Here is a 25,883-nt window from a genome sequence, read left to right as displayed (position 1 = left end):
GAGAATGAGCTAGTTAGGGGAAATGTAGAACAGCTGAAGAATGAGAGACAGAGAAGGTAACCTAAAAAGACCAGCAGAGAGAGAGAGTGAAGAGAAAGGACAGGAACAGACATAACAAGACATGACAACGGGGGGCTGTTGAGTGTGTGTGTGTATGTGTGTGTGTGTGTGTGTGTGTGTGTGTGTGTGTGTGTTAGTTAGGTGCTGGGACGGTACCAGAATCTCCCAAAAAAATTCCACTGCAAAAATGAGAACACGAATCAGGAAAAACTATATAAACTATAGTGTGGGTATATCTTCAAAAAAAATAAATAATTGTGACTCTATTTTCCATCAATAAGTAAAATATAATCTCAGCGACTATTTAAGCAATAAACCAAACAACATTATAGCCCCTCCCCTACTAATAACGAGTGATTCCAGGCTATTGGTAAAAACAGCTGTGAGATTCGTACTTTTTCTCTGACACCAAAATGGGAGTGAATGCATTGAAGCAGCGTATTCATCTGGGATAGCGTTAAGTGTAAGAATATATTTGTCGGGGGGCCTCGCGAGTGGCGCAGCGGTCTAAGGCACTCCTCGCCGTGCTGGAGGCGTCACTACAGACCCGGGTTCGATCCCAGGCTGTGTCACAGCCGGCACGTGACTGGGAGAACCATAAGGTGGTGCGCGATTGGCCCACCTTCATCCGGGTTAGGGGAGGGTTTGGCCGGCTGGGATTTCCTTGTCCTATCTCGCTCTAGCGACTCCTTGTGGTTGGCCTGGGTGCCTGCAAGCTGACTTCAGTCAGTGTTACCTCCTACACATTGGTGTGGCTGGCTTCTGGGTTAAGTGAGCCGTGTGTCAAGAAGCAGTGCGGCTTGGCAGGGTCATGTTTCAGAGACTCTCCGAGTCTGTAGGGGAGTTGCAGCGATGAGACAAGACTGTAACTATCAACTACCAAAAAAGGAAATATTATTTGCCAGGGCATATTAGTTCATTATAAATCAGATTTTTTTTTTACATGGGCTGTGGGAAGCTAATCAACTTTTAAATCACTTCAACTTCAAGATTGCCGTCTTGGTTTAGCTTGGCATTAAATAAACAGCCTATTTTGCATTAATAGCTCAAATATTCGCACTCCAGCCGAGAGCATGGGCCTAGATAAACCCTTTCATACCTATGGTGCCTGGTTAGCGTCCAAGCAGTTGATTTAGAATTTTGGTCTGTGTGTGCCCCCTCGTGTTGATTGGCCGCGTGACTGATTGACAGCTGTCTGCCCTCCCCAGGACCAATGAGCAGCTGGTGGGCTTCCTGACAAAGTACCGGGACATGAACTTCATCAAATCCCACGGCAGAGACAACACACGGTGAGACACATGTTCATCTGTGTGTGTGTGTGTGTGTGTGTTCAGCTGTGTGTGTGTGTGTGTGTGTGTGTTCATCTGTGTGTGTGTTCATCTGTGTGTGTGTGCGTGTGTTCATCTGTGTGTGTGTTCATTTGTGTGTGTGTGTGTGTGTGTGTGTTCATCTGTGTGTGAGTGTGAGTGTGTTCATCTGTGTGTGTGTGTGTGTTCATCTGTGTGTGTGTGTGTGTGTGTGTGTGTGTGTGTGTGTGTGTGTTCATCTGTGTGTGTGTGTGTGTGTGTGTGTGTGTGTGTTCATCTGTGTGTGTGTTTGTTCATCTGTATGTGTGTTTGTGTGTGTGTTCATCTGTGTGTGTGTGTGTGTTTGTGTGTGTGTTCATCTGTGTGTGTGTTTGTGTGTGTGTTCATCTGTGTGTGTGTGTGTGTGTGTTCATCTGTGTGTGTGTTTGTTCATCTGTGTGTGTGTTTGTGTGTTTGTTCATCTGTGTGTGTGTTTGTGTGTGTGTTCATCTGTGTGTGTTTGTGTGTGTTCATCTGTGTGTGTGTTTGTTCATCTGTGTGTGTGTTTGTGTGTTTGTTCATCTGTGTGTGTGTTTGTGTGTGTGTTCATCTGTGTGTGTGTGTGTTCATCTGTGTGTGTGTTTGTTCATCTGTGTGTGTGTTTGTGTGTGTGTTCATCTGTGTGTGTGTGTGTCCTTTCCAGGTTCATCCGTAAGCAGGGTCTGGACCGGCTCTTCTTCGAGTGTGACACACACATGTGGCGCCTAGGCGACCGCAAGATCCCAGAAGGCATTGCGGTGGACGGAGGTTCCGATTGGTTCCTTCTGAACCGCATGTTTGTGGATTACATCATCAACTCTGAAGATGAGCTGGTGGTCAGCATGAAGCGCTTCTACGCATACACACTGCTGCCTGCCGAGGTAACACACACACACACACACACACACACATTGATCTGTTGCACACACACACATCTGTTGCACACACACACACACATACACACATCTGTTGCACACACACACACACACACACACACACACACACACACACACACACACACACACACACACACACACACACGTCTGTTGCACACACACACACACACACCTGTTGCACACACACACACCTGTTGCACACACACACACATGCACACACACACACACACACATGCACACACACACACACGTCTGTTGCACACACACACACACACACACACACTATGCAATCAGCACAAACTGCACACTACTGACTATCTAACATATCCCCCCCCTTCTCTTTCCAGTCGTTCTTCCACACAGTACTCGAGAACAGTGCTCACTGTGAGAGTATGGTGGACAACAACCTGCGTATCACCAACTGGAACAGGAAGCTGGGCTGTAAGTGTCAGTACAAACACATCGTAGACTGGTGCGGCTGCTCCCCCAATGACTTCAAACCCCCTGACCTGCCACGCTTTCAGGTGAGACACAAGCGCTTACAACGCTCGCACACACACACGCACGCACGCACACACACAGGGCTGTAAATCTCAGTACATCTCTCTGCCAAGGGTATGAACCCAACTAGCTTAGCTCTAGCTGGCTAACTTCTATGAACGAGACTAGCTTAGCTCTAGCTGGCTAACTTCTATAAACCAGAATAACTTAGCTCTAGCTGGCTAACTTCTATGAACGAGACTAGCTTAGCTCTAGCTGGCTAACTTCTATGAACGAGACTAGCTTAGCTCTAGCTGGCTAACTTCTATGAACCAGAATAACTTAGCTCTAGCTGGCTAACTTCTATAAACCAGAATAACTTAGCTCTAGCTGGCTAACTTCTATGAACCAGAATAACTTAGCTCTAGCTGGCTAACTTCTATGAACCAGAATAACTTAGCTCTAGCTGACTAATTGATGTGAACCAGAATAGCAATGAGACAGCTGGCTATGTCTCACTGTGGCACAGCAAATGGACAAGAATAGCTTAACGTTCACAACTAAGTGCTCCTGTCTGTACTTATAGCCTGTGGTTACTTTATTCATCTAACAACTGTTCCAGGGCCAGCGGTGGTTGAGTTCCTGATGATATTGCTGATGACTTGGCCAGAGGAAACTGATTCTAAATCAGCAGTTCTGGGTCAGTGTGTGAGCGGTGGTTTCTGTAGTGCCTTGTAGCTGGTGGTGTGTGATTGTCAGAGTTGTTATTATAATAATGTTGGGGTTGTTGGACTGTAGAGAGGTCTTATGTAGCCCTGACCGAAGGGAAGCACACACACACACACACACACACACACACACACACACACACACACACACACACACACACACACAGGGGTTCTGAGGGTTTTCATTCAATTGAATTTCCTGGGCAGTGAGGTCGTCTTTAACTCTGAACCTCCCCCAGCTGAGTGCAGCACAGGTTCACGTGCACATAGATCCTCTCTCTCTGTCTCTAGTGTGGTAGTTGATCCTGTATTCTGTTGATTTTATGTCCTGCCTACAGTGATTGGCAGCGTGATTGGCAGTAGTGTGGGCCAATCACCAGTCAGCACCACAATGATGTTCTATGTCATTGACATTTTGGTTTCATTTGATGTGATGCACGGCCCCGGAATAGAACCCAGCTTGTTCTGGAGCCAGTCAGTCCTCAAACATTTATGTTTGTGTATAATACACATTATGGAAAGAAGGTTTTTTGTGGTCCTTCCACTCACATCCTCCACATCAGCCGTACAGTGAGTTATTAGTGAGATTCACAGTGCTCGCCATGTTTAGGTAAACTGGTTTTTACTAGTGGTTTATTTTTATTATAATTACATGTAGGCCATACTTGGCAGCTCAAAGCTTAAATCCAGGAAGTATTGATGGAGGAAGCTCCCATCCTGACTGAAGGAAGTATTGATGGAGGAAGCTCCCATCCTGACTGAAGGAAGTATTGATGGAGGAAGCTCCCATCCTGACTGAAGGAAGTATTGATGGAGGAAGCTCCCATCCTGACTGAAGGAAGTATTGATGGAGGAAGCTTCCATCCTGACTGAAGGAAGTATTGATGGAGGAAGCTTCCATCCTGACTGAAGGAAGTATTGATGGAGGAAGCTTCCATCCTGACTGAAGGAAGTATTGATGGAGGAAGCTTCCATCCTGACTGAAGGAAGTATTGATGGAGGAAGCTCCCATCCTGACTGAAGGAAACATTGATGGAGGAAGCTCCCATCCTGACTGAAGGAAGTATTGATGGAGGAAGCTTCCATCCTGACTGAAGGAAGTATTGATGGAGGAAGCTTCCATCCTGACTGAAGGAAGTATTGATGGAGGAAGCTTCCATCCTGACTGAAGGAAGTATTGATGGAGGAAGCTCCCATCCTGACTGAAGGAAGTATTGATGGAGGAAGCTCCCATCCTGACTGAAGGAAGTATTGATGGAGGAAGCTTCCATCCTGACTGAAGGAAGTATTGATGGAGGAAGCTCCCATCCTGACTGAAGGAAGTATTGATGGAGGAAGCTCCCATCCTGACTGAAGGAAGTATTGATGGAGGAAGCTCCCATCCTGACTGAAGGAAGTATTGATGGAGGAAGCTTCCATCCTGACTGAAGGAAGTATTGATGGAGGAAGCTCCCATCCTGACTGAAGGAAGTATTGATGGAGGAAGCTTCCATCCTGACTGAAGGAAGTATTGATGGAGGAAGCTCCCATCCTGACTGAAGGAAGTATTGATGGAGGAAGCTCCCATCCTGACTGAAGGAAGTATTGATGGAGGAAGCTCCCATCCTGACTGAAAGAAGTATTGATGGAGGAAGCTTCCATCCTGACTGAAAGGCCGCTCAGCAAGGAAGAAGCCACTGCTCCAAAACCGCCATAAAAAAGCCTGACTACGATTTGCAACTGTACATGGGGACAAATATCGCACTTTTTGGAGAAATGTCCTCTGGTCTGATGAAACAAAAATAGAACTGTTTAGCCATAATGACCATCGTTATGTTTGGAGAGAAAAGGGGGAGGCTTGCAAGCCGAAGAACACCATCCCAACCATGAAGCACGAGGGTGGCAGCATACCCAAGCATGCTTCCAGAGTTGTGGCAAAACGGCTTAAGGACAACAAAGTCAAGGTATTGGAGTTGTCATCACAAAGCCATGACCTCAATCCTATAGAAAATGTGTGGGCAGAACTGAAAAAGTGTGTGCAAGCAAGAAGACCTACAAACCTGACTCAGTTACACCAGCTCTGTCAGGAGGAATGGGCCATAATTCACCCAATTTATTATGCAAAGCTTGTGGAAGGCTACCCGAAACGTTTGACCCAAGTTAATCAATTTAAAGGCAATGCTACCAAATACTAATTGAGTGTATGTAAACTTCTGACCCACTGGGAATGTGATGAAATAAATCAAAGCTGAAATAAATCATTCTCTCTACTATCAGTCTGACATTTCACATTCTTAAAATAAAGTGGTGATCCTGACTGACCCAAGGCAGGGAATTTTTACTAGGATTAAATGTCAGTAATTGTGAAAAACAGAGTTTAAATGTATTTGGCTAAGGTGTATGTAAACTTCCGACTTCAACTGTATGTATCTATGGCAGATACGCCCTAGTCATGACATTGTGACATCATCAACCCGTGCCCATCTGTACCCCCCACATCAGACAGTACCACATACACACCGATAAACATATACTCTCTTCCTCCTCCATCCTCTCTCCCCTTTCACTCTACCATCCCTCTGTCCCTCTTTCCCCTTCTATCTCTTTCATTCTCTCTCTCCCTCTCTCTCTCTCCCTCTCTCTCTCTCTCTCCCTCTCTCTCTCTCTCTCTCCCTCTCTCTCTCTCTCTCTCTCTCTCTCTCTCTCCCTTTACCTCTCTCTCTCTCCCTCTCTCTTTCTCCCTCTCTCTCTCCCTCTCTCTCTCTCCCTTTACCTCTCTCTCTCTCCCTCTCTCTCTCTCCCTTTACCTCTCTCTCTCTCCCGTTCTCTCTCTCTCTCTTTCCCTATCTCTCTCTTTACCTCTCTCTCTCTCCCTCTCTCTTTCTCCCTCTCTCTCTCTCTCTCTCTCTCTCTCTCTCCCTCTCTCTCCCTCTCTCTCCCTCTCTCTCCCTCCTTCCCCCACAGCAAACATCCAGACCTACGTTTTTCGCCCGTAAATTTGAGGCTAGCGTGAACCAGGAGATTGTTACCCAGCTGGACAGCTTCCTGTTTGGCCCTTATCCACAGGTGGGTGGAACACACAGAGTACACACAACATACACACAGAGTACACACAACATACACACAGAGTACACACAACATACACACACACACAGAGTACACACAACATACACACAGAGTACACACAACATACACACAGAGTACACACAACATACACACACACACACACAACGTACACACAACATACACACACACACACAACGTACACACAACGTACACACAACATACACACAGTACACACACACAACATACACACACACACAGTACACACAACATACACACAACATACACACACACAGAGTACACACAACATACACACACACACACACACACACACACAGTACACAAACACAACATACACACACACAGCGTACACACACAGAGTACACAAACACAACATACACACACACACACAGAGTACACACACACTGCTCCCTCGCCTCCAGGAGACCCCAGGGTTCTACTATAACACCTCTCCCTCGCCTCCAGGAGACCCCAGGGTTCTACTATAACACTGCTCCCTCGCCTCCAGGAGACCCCAGGGTTCTACTATAACACTGCTCCCTCGCCTCCAGGAGGCCCCAGGGTTCTACTATAACACTGATTCCTCTCCTCCAGGAGACCCCAGGGTTCTACTATAACACTGATTCCTCTCCTCCAGGAGACCCCAGGGTTCTACTATAACACTGCTCCTCCAGGAGGCCCCAGGGTTCTACTATAACACTGATTCCTCTCCTCCAGGAGACCCCAGGGTTATACTATAACACTGCTCCTCCAGGAGACCCCAGGGTTCTACTATAACACTGATTCCTCTCCTCCAGGAGACCCCAGGGTTCTACTATAACACTGATTCCTCTCCTCCAGGAGACCCCAGGGTTCTACTATAACACTGATTCCTCTCCTCCAGGAGGCCCCAGGGTTCTACTATAACACTGCTTCCTCTCCTCCAGGAGACCCCAGGGTTCTACTATAACACTGCTTCCTCTCCTCCAAGAGTCCCCAGGGTTCTACTATAACACTGCTCCTCCAGGAGACCCCAGGGTTCTACTATAACACTGCTCCTCCAGGAGACCCCAGGGTTCTACTATAACACTGATTCCTCTCCTCCAGGAGACACCAGGGTTCTACTATAACACTGCTCCTCCAGGAGACCCCAGGGTTCTACTATAACACTGATTCCTCTCCTCCAGGAGACACCAGGGTTCTACTATAACACTGCTCCTCCAGGAGACCCCAGGGTTCTACTATAACACTGCTCCTCCAGGAGACCCCAGGGTTCTACTATAACACTGATTCCTCTCCTCCAGGAGACCCCAGGGTTCTACTATAACACTGATTCCTCTCCTCCAGGAGACCCCAGGGTTCTACTATAACACTGATTCCTCTCCTCCAGGAGGCCCCAGGGTTCTACTATAACACTGCTCCCTCGCCTCCAGGAGGCCCCAGGGTTCTACTATAACACTGCTCCCTCGCCTCCAGGAGGCCCCAGGGTTCTACTATAACACTGATTCCTCTCCTCCAGGAGACCCCAGGGTTCTACTATAACACTGCTCCTCCAGGAGGCCCCAGGGTTCTACTATAACACTGATTCCTCTCCTCCAGGAGACCCCAGGGTTCTACTATAACACTGCATCCTCTCCTCCAGGAGACCCCAGGGTTCTACTATAACACTGCTTCCTCTCCTCCAAGAGTCCCCAGGGTTCTACTATAACACTGCTCCTCCAGGAGACCCCAGGGTTCTACTATAACACTGCTCCTCCAGGAGACCCCAGGGTTCTACTATAACACTGATTCCTCTCCTCCAGGAGACACCAGGGTTCTACTATAACACTGCTCCTCCAGGAGACCCCAGGGTTCTACTATAACACTGATTCCTCTCCTCCAGGAGACACCAGGGTTCTACTATAACACTGCTCCTCCAGGAGACCCCAGGGTTCTACTATAACACTGCTCCTCCAGGAGACCCCAGGGTTCTACTATAACACTGATTCCTCTCCTCCAGGAGACCCCAGGGTTCTACTATAACACTGATTCCTCTCCTCCAGGAGGCCCCAGGGTTCTACTATAACACTGCTCCCTCGCCTCCAGGAGGCCCCAGGGTTCTACTATAACACTGCTCCCTCGCCTCCAGGAGGCCCCAGGGTTCTACTATAACACTGATTCCTCTCCTCCAGGAGACCCCAGGGTTCTACTATAACACTGCTCCTCCAGGAGGCCCCAGGGTTCTACTATAACACTGATTCCTCTCCTCCAGGAGACCCCAGGTTTATACTATAACACTGCTCCTCCAGGAGACCCCAGGGTTCTACTATAACACTGATTCCTCTCCTCCAGGAGACCCCAGGGTTCTACTATAACACTGATTCCTCTCCTCCAGGAGACCCCAGGGTTCTACTATAACACTGCATCCTCTCCTCCAGGAGACCCCAGGGTTCTACTATAACACTGCTTCCTCTCCTCCAAGAGTCCCCAGGGTTCTACTATAACACTGCTCCTCCAGGAGACCCCAGGGTTCTACTATAACACTGCTCCTCCAGGAGACCCCAGGGTTCTACTATAACACTGATTCCTCTCCTCCAGGAGACACCAGGGTTCTACTATAACACTGCTCCTCCAGGAGACCCCAGGGTTCTACTATAACACTGATTCCTCTCCTCCAGGAGACACCAGGGTTCTACTATAACACTGCTCCTCCAGGAGACCCCAGGGTTCTACTATAACACTGCTCCTCCAGGAGACCCCAGGGTTCTACTATAACACTGCTCCTCCAGGAGACCCCAGGGTTCTACTATAACACTGCTCCTCCAGGAGACCCCAGGGTTCTACTATCACACTGCTCCTCCAGGAGACACCAGGGTTCTACTATAACACTGCTTCCTCTCCTCCAGGAGACCCCAGGGTTCTACTATAACACTGCTCCTCCAGGAGACCCCAGGGTTCTACTATAACTCTGATTCCTCTCCTCCAAGAGACCCCAGGGTTCTACTATAACACTGCTCCTCCAGGAGACCCCAGGGTTCTACTATAACACTGCTCCTCCAGGAGACCCCTGGGTTCTACTATAACACTGCTCCTCCAGGAGACCCCAGGGTTCTACTATAACACTGCTCCTCCAGGAGACCCCAGGGTTCTACTATAACACTGCTCCTCCAGGAGACCCCAGGGTTCTACTATAACACTGATTCCTCTCCTCCAGGAGTCCCCAGGGTTCTACTATAACACTGCTCCTCCAGGAGACCCCAGGTTTCTACTATAACACTGATTCCTCTCCTCCAGGAGACCCCAGGGCTCCAGTCGTACTGGGAGAATGTGTACGATGAGACGGACAGCGTTGCCAGCTTATCAGACAGCCAGCTCACTCACTACCACGCCTTCACACGCATGGGCCTATCACGGGCCGCCACGTCACTGCAGGGCCACCCTGACAACAACAGCTGCAGGTCAGTCCAGAAGGTGTGTGTGTGTGTGTGTGTGTGTGTGTGTGTGTGTGTGTGTGTGTGTGTGTGTGTGTGTGTGTGTGTGTGTGTGTGTGTGTGTGTGTGTACGTCATGTGTGTGAATAACTGAATTCCAAACCAACCCCTAACACCCCCCCCCCTCCCCCCCTTACCCACCCGTACACACTGGTAGAACAGAAAGGATTGGATAGGGCCCTGTCCAACCCCTACTCTGTGCCCCCTACCCCCTACCCACTGCCCCCTAGACAGTTGTAGAGAGTGGAGAAGTTTTGGAAAGGTTTAGAAATATGGCAAAAATCCCAGCGAGTTTTTCAGAGGGTACGGAGGGGAAACATCACCACATTGCTTGTTATACCTCACAGTCTACCTGCTGTCTGCACTGTCACGGTACAATAGTACAGGAGCCTCAGAAGGTATTCTCACCTCAGGGATGTCACCATGAGGTCAATGGTGACTTTAAAACAGTTACAGAGTTTAATGGCTGTGACAGGAGAACACTGAGGATGGAGCAATAACATTGTAGTTACTCCACAATACTAACCTAACTGACTGAGTTTAATGGCTGTGACAGGAGAACACTGAGGATGGGATCAACAACATTGTAGTTACTCCACAATACTAACCTAACTGACAGAGTTTAATGGCTGTGATAGGAGAAAACTGAGGATGGAGCAACAACATTGTAGTTACTCTACAATACTAACCTAACTGACAGAGTTTAATGGCTGTGACAGGAGAACACTGAGGATGGGATCAACAACATTGTAGTTACTCTACAGTACTAACCTAACTGACAGAGTTTAATGGCTGTGATATGAGAACACTGAGGATGGATCAACAACATTGTAGTTACTCCACAATACTAACCTAAATGACAGAGTGAGAAGAAGGAAGCCTGTACAGAATAAAACATTCCAGGATATACATCCTGTTTGTAACCCTAAGTAATACTGCTAAAAATGTGGCAAAGCAATTCACTTTATGTCCTGAATACAAAGCGTTATGTTTGGGGCAAATCCAACACGTCACTGAGTACCACTCTTCATATTTTCAAGCATGGTGGTGGCTGCATCATGTTATGAGAATGCTTGTCATCGGCAAGGACTAGGGAGTTTTTTAGGATAAAAAGGAACGGAATAGAGATAAGCTCAGGCAACATCCTAGAGGAAAACCTGGTTCAGTCTGCTTTCCACCAGACAGCAGGACAGTTACCTAAAACACAAGGCCAAATATACACTGGAGATACTTACCAACTGATGCGGAGTGGCTTAGCTACAGTTTTGACTTAAATCCACTTGAAAATCTAATGGGTAAGATCTGAAAATGGCTGTCTAGCAATGATCAAGGGGCTAGGGGTTTATTCTGGACAGGACCCAGGGTTTAGGGGCTAGGGGTTTATTCTGGACAGAGTCTAGAGTTTAGGGGCTAGGAGAGTGGTTCACAAACTGTTGGGCGTGCCCGAAGGGTCGGCGGGGGTGCAGAATCTTCTGACCACAGAGGTTAAACCAGATCTCACCTATGCCAGGCTAGGGGCTAGGTTTTATCTAGCGGAGGAGACCAGATCTCATCATTACCAGGCTAGGAGCTAGGTTTTATCTAGCGGAGGAGACCAGATCTCATCATTACCAGGCTAGGAGCTAGGTTTTATCTAGCGGAGGAGACCAGATCTCATCATTACCAGGCTAGGAGCTAGGTTTTATCTAGCGGAGGAGACCAGATCTCATCATTACCAGGCTAGGAGCTAGGTTTTATCTAGCGGAGGAGACCAGATCTCATCATTACCAGGCTAGGAGGTTTTAACTAGCATTGTCTGTCTGCCTTTCTATCTGTCTGTCTGACTTCCTTTCTGTCTGACTGTCTGCCTTTTTATCCGTCTGTCTGCCTTTGTCTGTCTGCCTTTCTATCTGTCTGTCTGCCTTCCTATCTGTCTGACTGTCTGCCTTTCTATCTGTCTGTCTGCCTTTGTCTGCCTGCCTTTCTATCTGTCTGACTGTCTGTCTGCCTTTCTATCTGTCTATCTGTCTGTCCTTGTGTCTGTCTGTCTGCATAGGTGTGTCTGCCTTCCTTTCTTTCTGTCTATCTGTCTGTCTGCCTTTGTCTGTCTGTCTGCCTTTCTATCTGTCTGCCTTCCTTTCTGTCTGTTTGCCTTTCTATCTGTCTGTCTGCCTTTCTATCTGTCTGCCTTTCTATCTGTCTGACTGTCAGTCTGCCTTTCTATCTGTCTGACTGTCAGTCTGCCTTTCTATCTGTCTGTCCTTGTGTCTGTCCGTCTCCATAGGTGTGCCTGTCTGCCTGTCTGTCTGTCTGTCTGCCTGCCTGTGTCTGTCTGTCTGTCTGCCTGTCTGTCTGTCTGTCTGTCTGTCTGTCTGTCTGTCTGTCTGTCTGTCTGTCTGTCTGTCTGTCTGTCTGTCTGTCTGCATAAGTGTGTGTGTGTTTGTGACTGTGTGTGTGGGTATGTTGCAAGAGTTCCAAATCAAATATGGAGAATAACTTGTTACATTTAGACAAACAGGCCTCAGTCTCTCAGACTGGCTTTTTCCAGCCATGTAAGTCGGGGGGAGGACGGTGTGTGTGTGTGTGTGTGTGTGTGTGTGTGTGTGTAGGTTATGGGTGGAGTGTGTACACAAGCACAAGGAGACACTTGTTGCTGGTTGGGTGTGTATCAGAAGTGGGGGGACAAGATGTGTGTGTGGGGGGGGGGTTGAGAGGAGAGTGATCTCTCTGTTCCTCACCAACTCCTGTGACTGAAGCCCAGTTTGTTCTGACGTGTGTTTGAGTACCATCGAGTGGGTATGACTGTGTCTGTGGACATTTCAAATCAAACTTTGTCACATGCGCCGAATACAACAAGTGTAGTAGACTTTACAGTGAAATGCTTTACTGACAAGCCCTTAACCAACAGTGCAGTTAAAGAAGAAGATATTTACCAAGTAGACTGAAATAAAAAGTAACACAATAAGAATAATGAGGCTTCATACAGGGGGTACCAGTACTGAGTCAGTGTGGAGGCCATATACAGGGGGTACCGGTACTGAGTCAGTGTGGAGGTTATATACAGGGGGTACCAGTACAGAGTCAGTGTGGAGGTTATATACAGGGGGTACCGGTACTGAGTCAGTGTGGAGGCTATATACAGGGGGTACCAGTACAGAGTCAGTGTGGAGGTTATATACAGGGGGTACCAGTACTGAGTCAGTGTGGAGGTTATATACAGGGGGTACCAGTACTGAGTCAGTGTGGAGGTTATATACAGGGGGTACCAGTACTGAGTCAGTGTGGAGGTTATATACAGGGGGTACCAGTACTGAGTCAGTGTGGAGGTTATATACAGGGGGTACCAGTACTGAGTCAGTGTGGAGGTTATATACAGGGGGTACCAGTACTGAGTCAGTGTGGAGGTTATATACAGGGGGTACCAGTACTGAGTCAGTGTGGAGGTTATATACAGGGGGTACCAGTACAGAGTCAGTGTGGAGGTTATATACAGGGGGTACCAGTACTGAGTCAGTGTGGAGGTTATATACAGGGGGTACCAGTACTGAGTCAGTGTGGAGGTTATATACAGGGGGTACCAGTACAGAGTCAGTGTGGAGGTTATATACAGGGGGTACCAGTACTGAGTCAGTGTGGAGGTTATATACAGGGGGTACCGGTACTGAGTCAGTGTGGAGGTTATATACAGGGGGTACCAGTACTGAGTCAGTGTGGAGGTTATATACAGGGGGCACCAGTACTGAGTCAGTGTGGAGGCTATATACAGGGGGTACCAGTACTGAGTCAATGTGGAGGTTATATACAGGGGGTACCAGTACTGAGTCAGTGTGGAGGTTATATACAGGGGGCACCAGTACTGAGTCAGTGTGGAGGCTATATACAGGGGGGTACCAGTACTGAGTCAGTGTGGAGGTTATATACAGGGGGTACCAGTACAGAGTCAGTGTGGAGGTTATATACAGGGGGTACCAGTACTGAGTCAGTGTGGAGGTTATATACAGGGGGTACCGGTACTGAGTCAGTGTGGAGGTTATATACAGGGGGTACCAGTACTGAGTCAGTGTGGAGGTTATATACAGGGGGCACCAGTACTGAGTCAGTGTGGAGGCTATATACAGGGGGTACCAGTACTGAGTCAATGTGGAGGTTATATACAGGGGGTACCAGTACTGAGTCAGTGTGGAGGTTATATACAGGGGGCACCAGTACTGAGTCAGTGTGGAGGCTATATACAGGGGGGTACCAGTACTGAGTCAGTGTGGAGGTTATATACAGGGGGTACCAGTACAGAGTCAGTGTGGAGGTTATATACAGGGGGTACCAGTACTGAGTCAATGTGGAGGTTATATACAGGGGGTACCAGTACTGAGTCAGTGTGGAGGTTATATACAGGGGGTACCAGTACTGAGTCAATGTGGAGGTTATATACAGGGGGTACCAGTACTGAGTCAGTGTGGAGGTTATATACAGGGGGTACCAGTACTGAGTCAGTGTGGAGGTTATATACAGGGGGTACCAGTACTGAGTCAGTGTGGAGGTTATATACAGGGGGTACCAGTACTGAGTCAGTGTGGAGGTTATATACAGGGGGTACCAGTACTGAGTCAATGTGGAGGTTATATACAGGGGGTACCAGTACTGAGTCAGAGTGGAGGTTATATACAGGGGGTAGCAGTACTGAGTCAGTGTGGAGGTTATATACAGGGGGTAGCAGTACTGAGTCAGTGTGGAGGTTATATACAGGGGGTAGCAGTACTGAGTCAGTGTGGAGGTTATATACAGGGGGTAGCAGTACTGAGTCAGTGTGGAGGTTATATACAGGGGGTAGCAGTACTGAGTCAGTGTGGAGGCTATATACAGGGGGTAGCAGTACTGAGTCAGTGTGGAGGTTATATACAGGGGGTAGCAGTACTGAGTCAGTGTGGAGGTTATATACAGGGGGTAGCAGTACTGAGTCAGTGTGGAGGCTATATACAGGGGGTACCAGTACAGAGTCAGTGTGGAGGTTATATACAGGGGGTACCAGTACTGAGTCAGTGTGGAGGTTATATACAGGGGGTACCAGTACTGAGTCAGTGTGGAGGCTATATACAGGGGGGTACCAGTACTGAGTCAGTGTGGAGGTTATATACAGGGGGTACCAGTACAGAGTCAGTGTGGAGGTTATATACAGGGGGTACCAGTACTGAGTCAATGTGGAGGTTATATACAGGGGGTACCAGTACTGAGTCAGTGTGGAGGTTATATACAGGGGGTACCAGTACTGAGTCAATGTGGAGGTTATATACAGGGGGTACCAGTACTGAGTCAGTGTGGAGGTTATATACAGGGGGTACCAGTACTGAGTCAGTGTGGAGGTTATATACAGGGGGTACCAGTACTGAGTCAGTGTGGAGGTTATATACAGGGGGTACCAGTACTGAGTCAGTGTGGAGGTTATATACAGGGGGTACCAGTACTGAGTCAATGTGGAGGTTATATACAGGGGGTACCAGTACTGAGTCAGAGTGGAGGTTATATACAGGGGGTAGCAGTACTGAGTCAGTGTGGAGGTTATATACAGGGGGTAGCAGTACTGAGTCAGTGTGGAGGTTATATACAGGGGGTAGCAGTACTGAGTCAGTGTGGAGGTTATATACAGGGGGTAGCAGTACTGAGTCAGTGTGGAGGTTATATACAGGGGGTAGCAGTACTGAGTCAGTGTGGAGGCTATATACAGGGGGTAGCAGTACTGAGTCAGTGTGGAGGTTATATACAGGGGGTAGCAGTACTGAGTCAGTGTGGAGGTTATATACAGGGGGTAGCAGTACTGAGTCAGTGTGGAGGCTATATACAGGGGGTACCAGTACAGAGTCAGTGTGGAGGTTATATACAGGGGGTACCAGTACTGAGTCAGTGTGGAGGTTATATACAGGGGGTACCAGTACTGAGTCAGTGTGGAGGTTATATACAGGGGGTACCAGTACTGAGTCAGTGTGGAGGTTATATACAGGGGGTACCAGTACTGAGTCAGTGTGGAGGTTATATACAGGGGGTACCAGTACTGAGTCAGTGTGGAGGCTATATACAGGGGGTACCAGTACTGAGTCAGTGTGGAGGTTATATACAGGGGGTACCAGTACTGAGTCAGTGTGGAGGCTATATACAGGGGGTACCAGTACTGAGTCAGTGTGGAGGTTATATACAGGGGTACCAGTACTGAGTCAGTGTGGAGGTTATATACAGGGGTACCAGTACTGAGTCAGTGTGGAGGTTATATACAGGGGGTACCAGTACTGAGTCAGTGTGGAGGTTATATACAGGGGGTACCAGTACTGAGTCAGTGTGGAGGTTATATACAGGGGGTACCAGTACTGAGTCAGTGTGGAGGCTATATACAGGGGTACCAGTACTGAGTCAGTGTGGAGGCTATATACAGGGGGTACCAGTACTGAGTCAGTGTGGAGGATATATACAGGGGGTACCAGTACTGAGTCAGTGTGGAGGCTATATACAGGGGGTACCAGTACTGAGTCAGTGTGGAGGTTATATACAGGGGTACCAGTACTGAGTCAGTGTGGAGGTTATATACAGGGGGTACCAGTACTGAGTCAGTGTGGAGGCTATATACAGGGGGTACCAGTACTGAGTCAGTGTGGAGGTTATATACAGGGGGTACCAGTACTGAGTCAGTGTGGAGGTTATATACAGGGGTACAGTACTGAGTCAGTGTGGAGGTTATATACAGGGGGTACCAGTACTGAGTCAGTGTGGAGGTTATATACAGGGGGTACCAGTACTGAGTCAGTGTGGAGGCTATATACAGGGGGTACCAGTACTGAGTCAGTGTGGAGGTTATATACAGGGGGTACCAGTACTGAGTCAGTGTGGAGGCTATATACAGGGGGTACCAGTACTGAGTCAGTGTGGAGGCTATATACAGGGGGTACCAGTACTGAGTCAGTGTGGAGGTTATATACAGGGGGTACCAGTACTGAGTCAGTGTGGAGGCTATATACAGGGGGTACCAGTACTGAGTCAATGTGGAGGTTATATACAGGGGGTACCAGTACTGAGTCAGTGTGGAGGCTATATACAGGGGGTACCAGTACTGAGTCAGTGTGGAGGCTATATACAGGGGGTACCAGTACTGAGTCAGTGTGGAGGTTATATACAGGGGGTACCAGTACTGAGTCAGTGTGGAGGTTATATACAGGGGGTACCAGTACTGAGTCAGTGTGGAGGTTATATACAGGGGGTACCGGTACTGAGTCAGTGTGGAGGTTATATACAGGGGGTACCAGTACTGAGTCAATGTGGAGGTTATATACAGGGGGTACCAGTACAGAGTCAATGTGGAGGCTATATACAGGGGGTACCGGTACAGAGTCAATGTGGAGGCTATATACAGGGGGTACCAGTACAGAGTCAATGTGGAGGCTATATACAGGGGGTACCAGTACAGAGTCAATGTGGAGGTTATATACAGGGGGTACCGGTACAGAGTCAATGTGGAGGTTATATACAGGGGGTACCAGTACAGAGTCAATGTGGAGGTTATATACAGGGGGTACCAGTACTGAGTCAGTGTGGAGGCTATATACAGGGGGTACCAGTACTGAGTCAGTGTGGAGGTTATATACAGGGGGTACCAGTACTGAGTCAGTGTGGAGGCTATATACAGGGGGTACCAGTACTGAGTCAGTGTGGAGGCTATATACAGGGGGTACCAGTACTGAGTCAGTGTGGAGGCTATATACAGGGGGTACCGGTACTGAGTCAGTGTGGAGGTTATATACAGGGGTACCAGTACTGAGTCAGTGTGGAGGCTATATACAGGGGGTACCAGTACTGAGTCAGTGTGGAGGTTATATACAGGGGGTACCAGTACTGAGTCAGTGTGGAGGTTATATACAGGGGGTACCGGTACTGAGTCAGTGTGGAGGTTATATACAGGGGGTACCAGTACTGAGTCAATGTGGAGGTTATATACAGGGGGTACCAGTACAGAGTCAATGTGGAGGCTATATACAGGGGGTACCGGTACAGAGTCAATGTGGAGGCTATATACAGGGGGTACCAGTACAGAGTCAATGTGGAGGCTATATACAGGGGGTACCAGTACAGAGTCAATGTGGAGGTTATATACAGGGGGTACCGGTACAGAGTCAATGTGGAGGTTATATACAGGGGGTACCAGTACAGAGTCAATGTGGAGGTTATATACAGGGGGTACCGGTACAGAGTCAATGTGGAGGCTATATACAGGGGGTACCAGTACAGAGTCAATGTGGAGGCTATATACAGGGGGTACCAGTACAGAGTCAATGTGGAGGTTATATACAGGGGGTACCGGTACAGAGTCAATGTGGAGGTTATATACAGGGGGTACCGGTACTGAGTCAGTGTGGAGGCTATATACAGGGGGTACCGGTACAGAGTCGGTGTGGAGGCTATATACAGGGGGTACCAGTACAGAGTCTATGTGGAGGTTATATACAGGGGGTACCGGTACTGAGTCAGTGTAGAGGTTATATACAGGGGGCACCGGTACTGAGTCAGTGTTGAGGTTATATACAGGGGGTACCAGTACTGAGTCAGTGTGGAGGTTATATACAGGGGGTACCAGTACAGAGTCAATGTGGAGGTTATATACAGGGGGTACCAGTACTGAGTCAGTGTGGAGGTTATATACAGGGGGTACCGGTACTGAGTCAGTGTGGAGGTTATATACAGGGGGTACCAGTACTGAGTCAGTGTGGAGGCTATATACAGGGGGTACCAGTACAGAGTCAATGTGGAGGTTATATACAGGGGGTACCGGTACAGAGTCAATGTGGAGGTTATATACAGGGGGTACCAGTACAGAGTCAATGTGGAGGTTATATACAGGGGGTACCGGTACAGAGTCAATGTGGAGGCTATATACAGGGGGTACCAGTACAGAGTCAATGTGGAGGCTATATACAGGGGGTACCAGTACAGAGTCAATGTGGAGGTTATATACAGGGGGTACCGGTACAGAGTCAATGTGGAGGTTATATACAGGGGGTACCAGTACAGAGTCAATGTGGAGGCTATATACAGGGGGTACCAGTACAGAGTCAATGTGGAGGCTATATACAGGGGGTACCAGTACAGAGTCAATGTGGAGGTTATATACAGGGGGTACCGGTACAGAGTCAATGTGGAGGTTATATACAGGGGTACCAGTACAGAGTCAATGTGGAGGCTATATACAGGGGGTACCGGTACAGAGTCAATGTGGAGGCTATATACAGGGGGTACCAGTACAGAGTCAATGTGGAGGCTATATACAGGGGGTACCAGTACAGAGTCAATGTGGAGGCTATATACAGGGGGTACCAGTACAGAGTCAATGTGGAGGTTATATACAGGGTGTTACGGTACAGAGTCAATGTGGAGGTTATATACAGGGGGTACCAGTACAGAGTCAATGTGGAGGTTATATACAGGGGGTACCGGTACAGAGTCAATGTGGAGGTTATATACAGGGGGTACCAGTACAGAGTCAATGTGGAGGCTATATACAGGGGGTACCAGTACAGAGTCAATGTGGAGGCTATATACAGGGGGTACCAGTACAGAGTCAATGTGGAGGTTATATACAGGGGGTACCGGTACAGAGTCAATGTGGAGGTTATATACAGGGGGTACCAGTACAGAGTCAATGTGGAGGCTATATACAGGGGGTACCGGTACAGAGTCAATGTGGAGGCTATATACAGGGGGTACCAGTACAGAGTCAATGTGGAGGCTATATACAGGGGGTACCAGTACAGAGTCAATGTGGAGGCTATATACAGGGGGTACCAGTACAGAGTCAATGTGGAGGTTATATACAGGGTGTTACGGTACAGAGTCAATGTGGAGGTTATATACAGGGGGTACCAGTACAGAGTCAATGTGGAGGTTATATACAGGGGGTACCGGTACAGAGTCAATGTGGAGGCTATATACAGGGGGTACCAGTACAGAGTCAATGTGGAGGCTATATACAGGGGGTACCAGTACAGAGTCAATGTGGAGGTTATATACAGGGGGTACCGGTACAGAGTCAATGTGGAGGCTATATACAGGGGGTACCAGTACTGAGTCAGTGTGGAGGTTATATACAGGGGTACCGGTACTGAGTCAGTGTGGAGGCTATATACAGGGGGTACCGGTACAGAGTCAGTGTGGAGGTTATATACAGGGGGTGCCAGTACAGAGTCTATGTGGAGGTCATATACAGAGGGTACCGGTACAGAGTCAGTGTGGAGGTTATATACAGGGGGTACCGGTACTGAGTCAGTGTGGAGGTTATATACAGGGGGTACCGGTACAGAGTCAGTGTGGAGGTTATATACAGGGGGTACCGGTACTGAGTCAGTGTGGAGGTTATATACAGGTTAGTTGCGGTAATTTGAACATGTAGGTGGGGGGTGAAGTGCTATTTCCGTTGATGGCTGTACATTTGGTTGAAGATCTGTGTACATTTGGGTGGATGTCTGTGGATATTTGGGTGTGTATTTGTGTGTAATTGTACTCTGTATGTGTATATTTGGGGTTTCCCAGGTATATCCCCAGGGGCCACCCGGTGTCTGTCCATTTGTACTTCCTGTCAGACGTGTTCCAAGGCTACCTGGTTCGTCAACATGCTAGTAACCTAGCAACCAGCCAGCTAGAGACCCTAGAGACTTGGGTCTCCCATAGCAACCACTTCACCCTGGCCCCGGCAACCAACACACTCAACAGACTACAGTTTGCAGAGGTGAGACATGCACACACGCCCGCACACATACACTTTAAATGTAACCTATCCCTGGTACCTGAGAGAGAGAGAGATGGTGGTTCTGTCCCCACTGAAACAGGCTTTGGTACCTGAGAGAGAGAGAGATGGTGGTTCTGTCCCCACTGAAACAGGCTTTGGTACCAGAGAGAGAGAGATGGTGGTTCTGTCCCCACTGAAACAGGCTTTGGTACCTGAGAGAGAGAGAGAGAGAGAGAGAGAGAGAGAGAGAGAGAGATGGTGGTTCTGTCCCCACTGAAACAGGCTTTGGTACCTGAGAGAGAGAGAGATGGTGGTTCTGTCCCCACTGAAACAGGCTTTGGTACCAGAGAGAGAGAGATGGTGGTTCTGTCCCCACTGAAACAGGCTTTGGTACCTGAGAGAGAGAGAGAGAGAGAGAGAGAGATGGTGGTTCTGTCCCCACTGAAACAGGCTTTGGTACCTGAGAGAGAGAGAGATGGTGGTTCTGTCCCCACTGAAACAGGCTTTGGTACCAGAGAGAGAGAGAGAGATGGTGGTTCTGTCCCCACTGAAACAGGCTTTGGTACCTGAGAGAGAGAGAGAGAGAGAGAGAGAGAGAGAGAGATGGTGGTTCTGTCCCCACTGAAACAGGCTTTGGTACCTGAGAGAGAGAGAGATGGTGGTTCTGTCCCCACTGAAACAGGCTTTGGTACCAGAGAGAGAGAGAGAGATGGTGGTTCTGTCCCTACTGAAACAGGCTTTGGTACCAGAGAGAGAGAGAGAGATGGTGGTGCTGTCCCCACTGAAACAGGCTTTGGTACCTGAGAGAGATGGTGGTTCTGTCCCCGCTGAAACAGGCTCTGAGTCACTATTTGTTAAGTGTCTTTATTGTCAGGTTGCTGCAGGTTGCTGCTGCCCCCTGGGGATGACATGTGGTACTGGATGTGTCCTGTCACGCTGTCGCTAGAACACAAATTTAATTACCATTTGTTAATTAACAGGGAAGTCGTTAAAAAAATCAAGTAGTGCACAGGCTGCCATTCAGGGGACTTAGATTCCACCTGGTTAGCCTGTTGGAAATCCTTCACACGATTCTCTCTCTCTCTCTACAGTATCTCTGTTTTCATTCAAATCAGCCCTCTGTTTCTTGATCTCTCTCAATATCTCTCTCTATGTCCTCCCTCTCCTCCCCTCAGGTGGGTACAGACTGGGACGCCAAAGAGAGAATCTTCAGGAACTTCGGTAGCCTCCTGGGCCCCACGGAGGAGCCGGTTGCCATGCAACGCTGGGGCCGGGGACAGAACGTCACGGTAACCGTCGTCTGGGTGGACCCCACCAACGTCATAGCCGCCACGTACGACATCCTGGTGGACGGCGGGACAGAGTACACACACTACCGGCCCCCGTTAACCGTGCCGTTACGACCCGGCGTGTGGACGCTGCGTGTGCTCCATCACTGGAACCTGCTGGCCTCCACCAGCTTTGTGGTTTCACCTCTGGAGCACCACGGCCAGCAGCCTATACGCCAGGGTAAATACACACACACACACACACACACACACACAGTCACTGGACTGAGGACTAGAACCTGGACACCTCGATACACATCACCTGGAACACACTAACACACACCAAACCACACACACACACATTCACAGCCTATCCTGTAACACCTACATGGAATTTAAATAAATAAATAATAAATAATTATCTCCCTTTCGCCCCTCCTTCCTTCCTTCCTTCCTTCCTTCCTTCCTTCCTTCCTTCCTTCCTTCCTTCCTTCCTTCCTTCCTTCCTTCCTTCCTTCCCCTGTCTCCTCCCCTTCCTTCCTTCCTTCCTCCCCTCCCCTCCCCTCCCCTCCCCTTTCCACCTCTCTAGAAGACACAATGAAGCTCCACAGCGGGCCGGTCCGTAACTCCTACATGGATCAGAGTTTCCACGGCCTCAACCCCATCCTCAACCTCCCAGTGCACCTGGGACAGGTGGAGGAGGCGGAGTTTAAAGCATCACTGACAGGGGCGGAGCTCCAGAGCTGGGTGGACCATCTCCTGGCAGGGGTGTGGTCTGCAGCGGACGTGTGTTCTCAGGGTCCTAGCTCCTGTCCCGTTATGCAGCGGTGTCGGGAGACGGGATGGAGCGCGCTCAGTCCCGACCCGAAGTCTGATCTGGGTCCCCCCAGAGGGAACGGACGGATTAGGTAGCACCGTCGCCACGGCTACTGCTACAGCCAACCAATGGCTTGGAGGATGAACTGACGGGAAGCGTTTTAGTGTGTGGTGAGATGGTCTGCTGCGTTCTAAATTGTTCCTCCATTTCCTGTATACTGAGTGGACAAAACATTAAGAACACCTGTTGTATCCATGACATAGACCAGGTGAATCCAGGTGAAAGATATGATCCCTTACTGATGTCTCTTGTTAAATCCTCTTCAATCAGTGTAGATGAAGGGGAGGAGACCTGGTTAAAGAAGGATTTTTAAGCCTTGAGACAATAGAGACATGGATTGTGTATGTGTTGCCATTCAGAGGGTGAATGGTAGTAGGTGCCAGACACACCTGTTTGTGTCAAGAACTGCAACGTTGCTGGGTTTTTCACACTCCACAGTGTCTGTGTCTATCGAGAATGGTGCTCTTAAATGTGTTGTATATGCTCAGTGTATAGTGCACTACCATAGGGCTCTGATCAGAAGTAGTGCACTACATAGGGAACAGGGTGTCATTTGGGACACAGGGAAAGGGAGGAGATTGAATGCATTGGATTACTGTACGAACGGCGTCAACACCAACCATGGCGGAACTCAGGAGCCAGGTAGTAAAGAAGGTTAGAAGAGAAGGCTGCGGACTGAAACCAAGAAGAAATGAGATAAGGAGCAGAGTCATCCTCTTCAGCATCAGGTGGCGCCACCTTCTGTCTCGGAGGCTAAACTGACTCTAGGATTAGTTGAATTTGATTTATTTATTGATTGTTGTGTGGCACCCTTTTCCCTATATAGTGCACTACTTTAGACCAGAGCCCTAAGGGGAGTAGGGTGCCATTTGGGATAAATACTCATGCCTGGAGAAGAGGATGGAGGAACACGACACTGTTCTCTGAAAGGAGATGGAGAGACACAACACTGTTCTATGAAAGGAGATGGAGGAACACGACACCGTCGTGTGAAAGGAGATGGAGGAACACGACACCGTCGTGTGAAAGGAGATGGAGGAACACGACACCGTCGTGTGAAAGGAGATGGAGGGACACGACACCGTTCTCTGAAAGGAGATGGAGGAACAGGACACTGTTCTCTGAAAGGAGATGGAGAGACACGACACCGTCCTGTGAAAGGAGATGGAGAGACACGACACCGTCCTGTGAAAGGAGATGGAGGAACACGACACCGTCCTCTGAAAGGAGATGGAGGAACACGACACTGTTCTGTGAAAGGAGATGGAGGAACACGACACTGTTCTGTGAAAGGAGATGGAGGAACACGACACTGTTCTGTGAAAGGAGATGGAGGAACACGACACTGTTCTCTGAAAGGAGATGGAGGAACACGACACTGTTCTGTGAAAGGAGATGGAGGAACACGACACTGTTCTCTGAAAGGAGATGGAGGAACACGACACTGTTCTGTGAAAGGAGATGGAGGAACACGACACTGTTCTCTGAAAGGAAGGAGAGGACTAAAAGAAGAGGAAGACCAGGAGAGAGGAGTGAAAATACCTCCATATTCTCATTTATTCTCCTCTGAGCCCCTACTGAACTCATTTGGACTGAGTGTGTGTGTGTGAATGTGTGTGTGTGTGGGTTTTCTTCAGTGCCATGTCTGTATCTCTGCAGGTTATCGTGTGAGAGAGACCAGACCTCAGCTCTGCTGGATCACACAGGGGGTGCATCACGATAACATCTCCTGAAGTGCACACTCCTTCACTACTTCCCACACATCTAAAAGCATCGGATTGGGAGGCCGTAGTGCGAGTTCACTACTTCCCACACATCTAAAAGCATCGGATTGGGAGGCCGTAGTGGGAGTTCACTACTTCCCACACATCTAAAAGCATCGGATTGGGAGGCCGTAGTGGGAGTTCACTACTTCCCACACATCTAAAAGCATCGGATTGGGAGGCCGTAGTGGGAGTTCACTACTTCCCACACATCTAAAAGCATCGGATTGGGAGGCCGTAGTGGGAGTTCACTACTTCCCACACATCTAAAAGCATCGGATTGGGAGGCCGTAGTGGGAGTTCTGATACCAGTCATTTCCTTTTCAACCAGTGACAGGAAGTGAAGACACGGGGAGGAAGGAGAGATAATTGGCATGTACAGTAGCCAGGGATTGTATTCATCTCCCTGTTTATCCTGTAGAACTCTCTACCCTTCATGTGCTTAACATGTGACAGAGTACAATTCTAAGTTAACTATTTATTCCAGTTTATATTAATGAAATAGTTTTTTGTTGTTGTCAATGACTGTCAATGGCATCCTATTCCCTACATACTGTCTATGGACGCTGGTCAAAAGTAGTGCACTATGTAGGGAATATGATGCTGTTTTGGAGGCGATCATGCTGGGGGAGGGGGGGGGGGTTGCACACGGCAGAGAACCTGCTGTCTTGATTTCCAAAAACCCTCAACCCCCTGTTGTCATGACATCAGACATGTTGTTCTGTTCAGGGCTACATGTCAATACTCTAAAGAGGCTTGTCATCCCCTCTCCTCTTGTTCCTCCGGGAAAGGAGCTTAATAAAAGGGCTACGTTGGCAATGAGACCTGCCAGCATGCTAGCAGATAGCGCAACGACTGGAAGTCTATGGGTAACGCTAGTTAGCATCGGTTCGCAAAACTACCTCCAACTTCCCTCATACTGGACACAGAGACATAAACATACTATCCACGCGTTCAACGGGCTCTGGGGAAGTAGATAAAGATAAACCTCACTGCCAAAATCCCAAAGTATCCCTTTAAGGAAAAGAAGTGAGGAGAGGAGGCGAGGAAGCCTCTGTAGACTATTGAGATGCAACCCTATGACTGTGTTCTACTGCCACCCACAGGCTACATTCCAAATGGAATCCTATTCTATATATACTACTGTTGACCTGAAAACTATGGGCCCTTTTCCCTATATTGTACATTACTTGACCAGAGTCCTACATTGTACAGTCAGTAGCCGGTTAGACAGGATCACTGG

At 48.6% G+C, this 25,883-nt stretch overlaps 1 protein-coding gene across 1 annotated transcript in view; it reads left to right on the top strand.

Moving 5' to 3' along the window:
- LOC135553876 (xylosyltransferase 1-like) overlaps positions 1–23,100 on the top strand; it is a 41,872-nt gene extending 18,772 nt beyond the window's left edge. Inside the window, exons 2-10 of the mRNA XM_064985802.1 lie at positions 564–692; positions 1,252–1,349; positions 2,050–2,266; positions 2,629–2,805; positions 6,433–6,534; positions 9,805–9,968; positions 20,537–20,732; positions 21,908–22,241; positions 22,590–23,100. Coding sequence (XP_064841874.1) covers positions 564–692; positions 1,252–1,349; positions 2,050–2,266; positions 2,629–2,805; positions 6,433–6,534; positions 9,805–9,968; positions 20,537–20,732; positions 21,908–22,241; positions 22,590–22,912 — 1,740 coding nt within the window. The 3' untranslated portion in view covers positions 22,913–23,100. The remainder of the gene's footprint in view (positions 1–563; positions 693–1,251; positions 1,350–2,049; positions 2,267–2,628; positions 2,806–6,432; positions 6,535–9,804; positions 9,969–20,536; positions 20,733–21,907; positions 22,242–22,589) is intronic.
- The last annotated feature ends 2,783 nt before the right edge of the window (positions 23,101–25,883 follow it).

The sequence above is a fragment of the Oncorhynchus masou genome, chromosome 14 (assembly GCF_036934945.1).
Source record: "Oncorhynchus masou masou isolate Uvic2021 chromosome 14, UVic_Omas_1.1, whole genome shotgun sequence".
NCBI classification, from domain to species: domain Eukaryota; kingdom Metazoa; phylum Chordata; class Actinopteri; order Salmoniformes; family Salmonidae; genus Oncorhynchus; species Oncorhynchus masou.
This window is presented reverse-complemented; position numbering and strand designations above follow the sequence as displayed.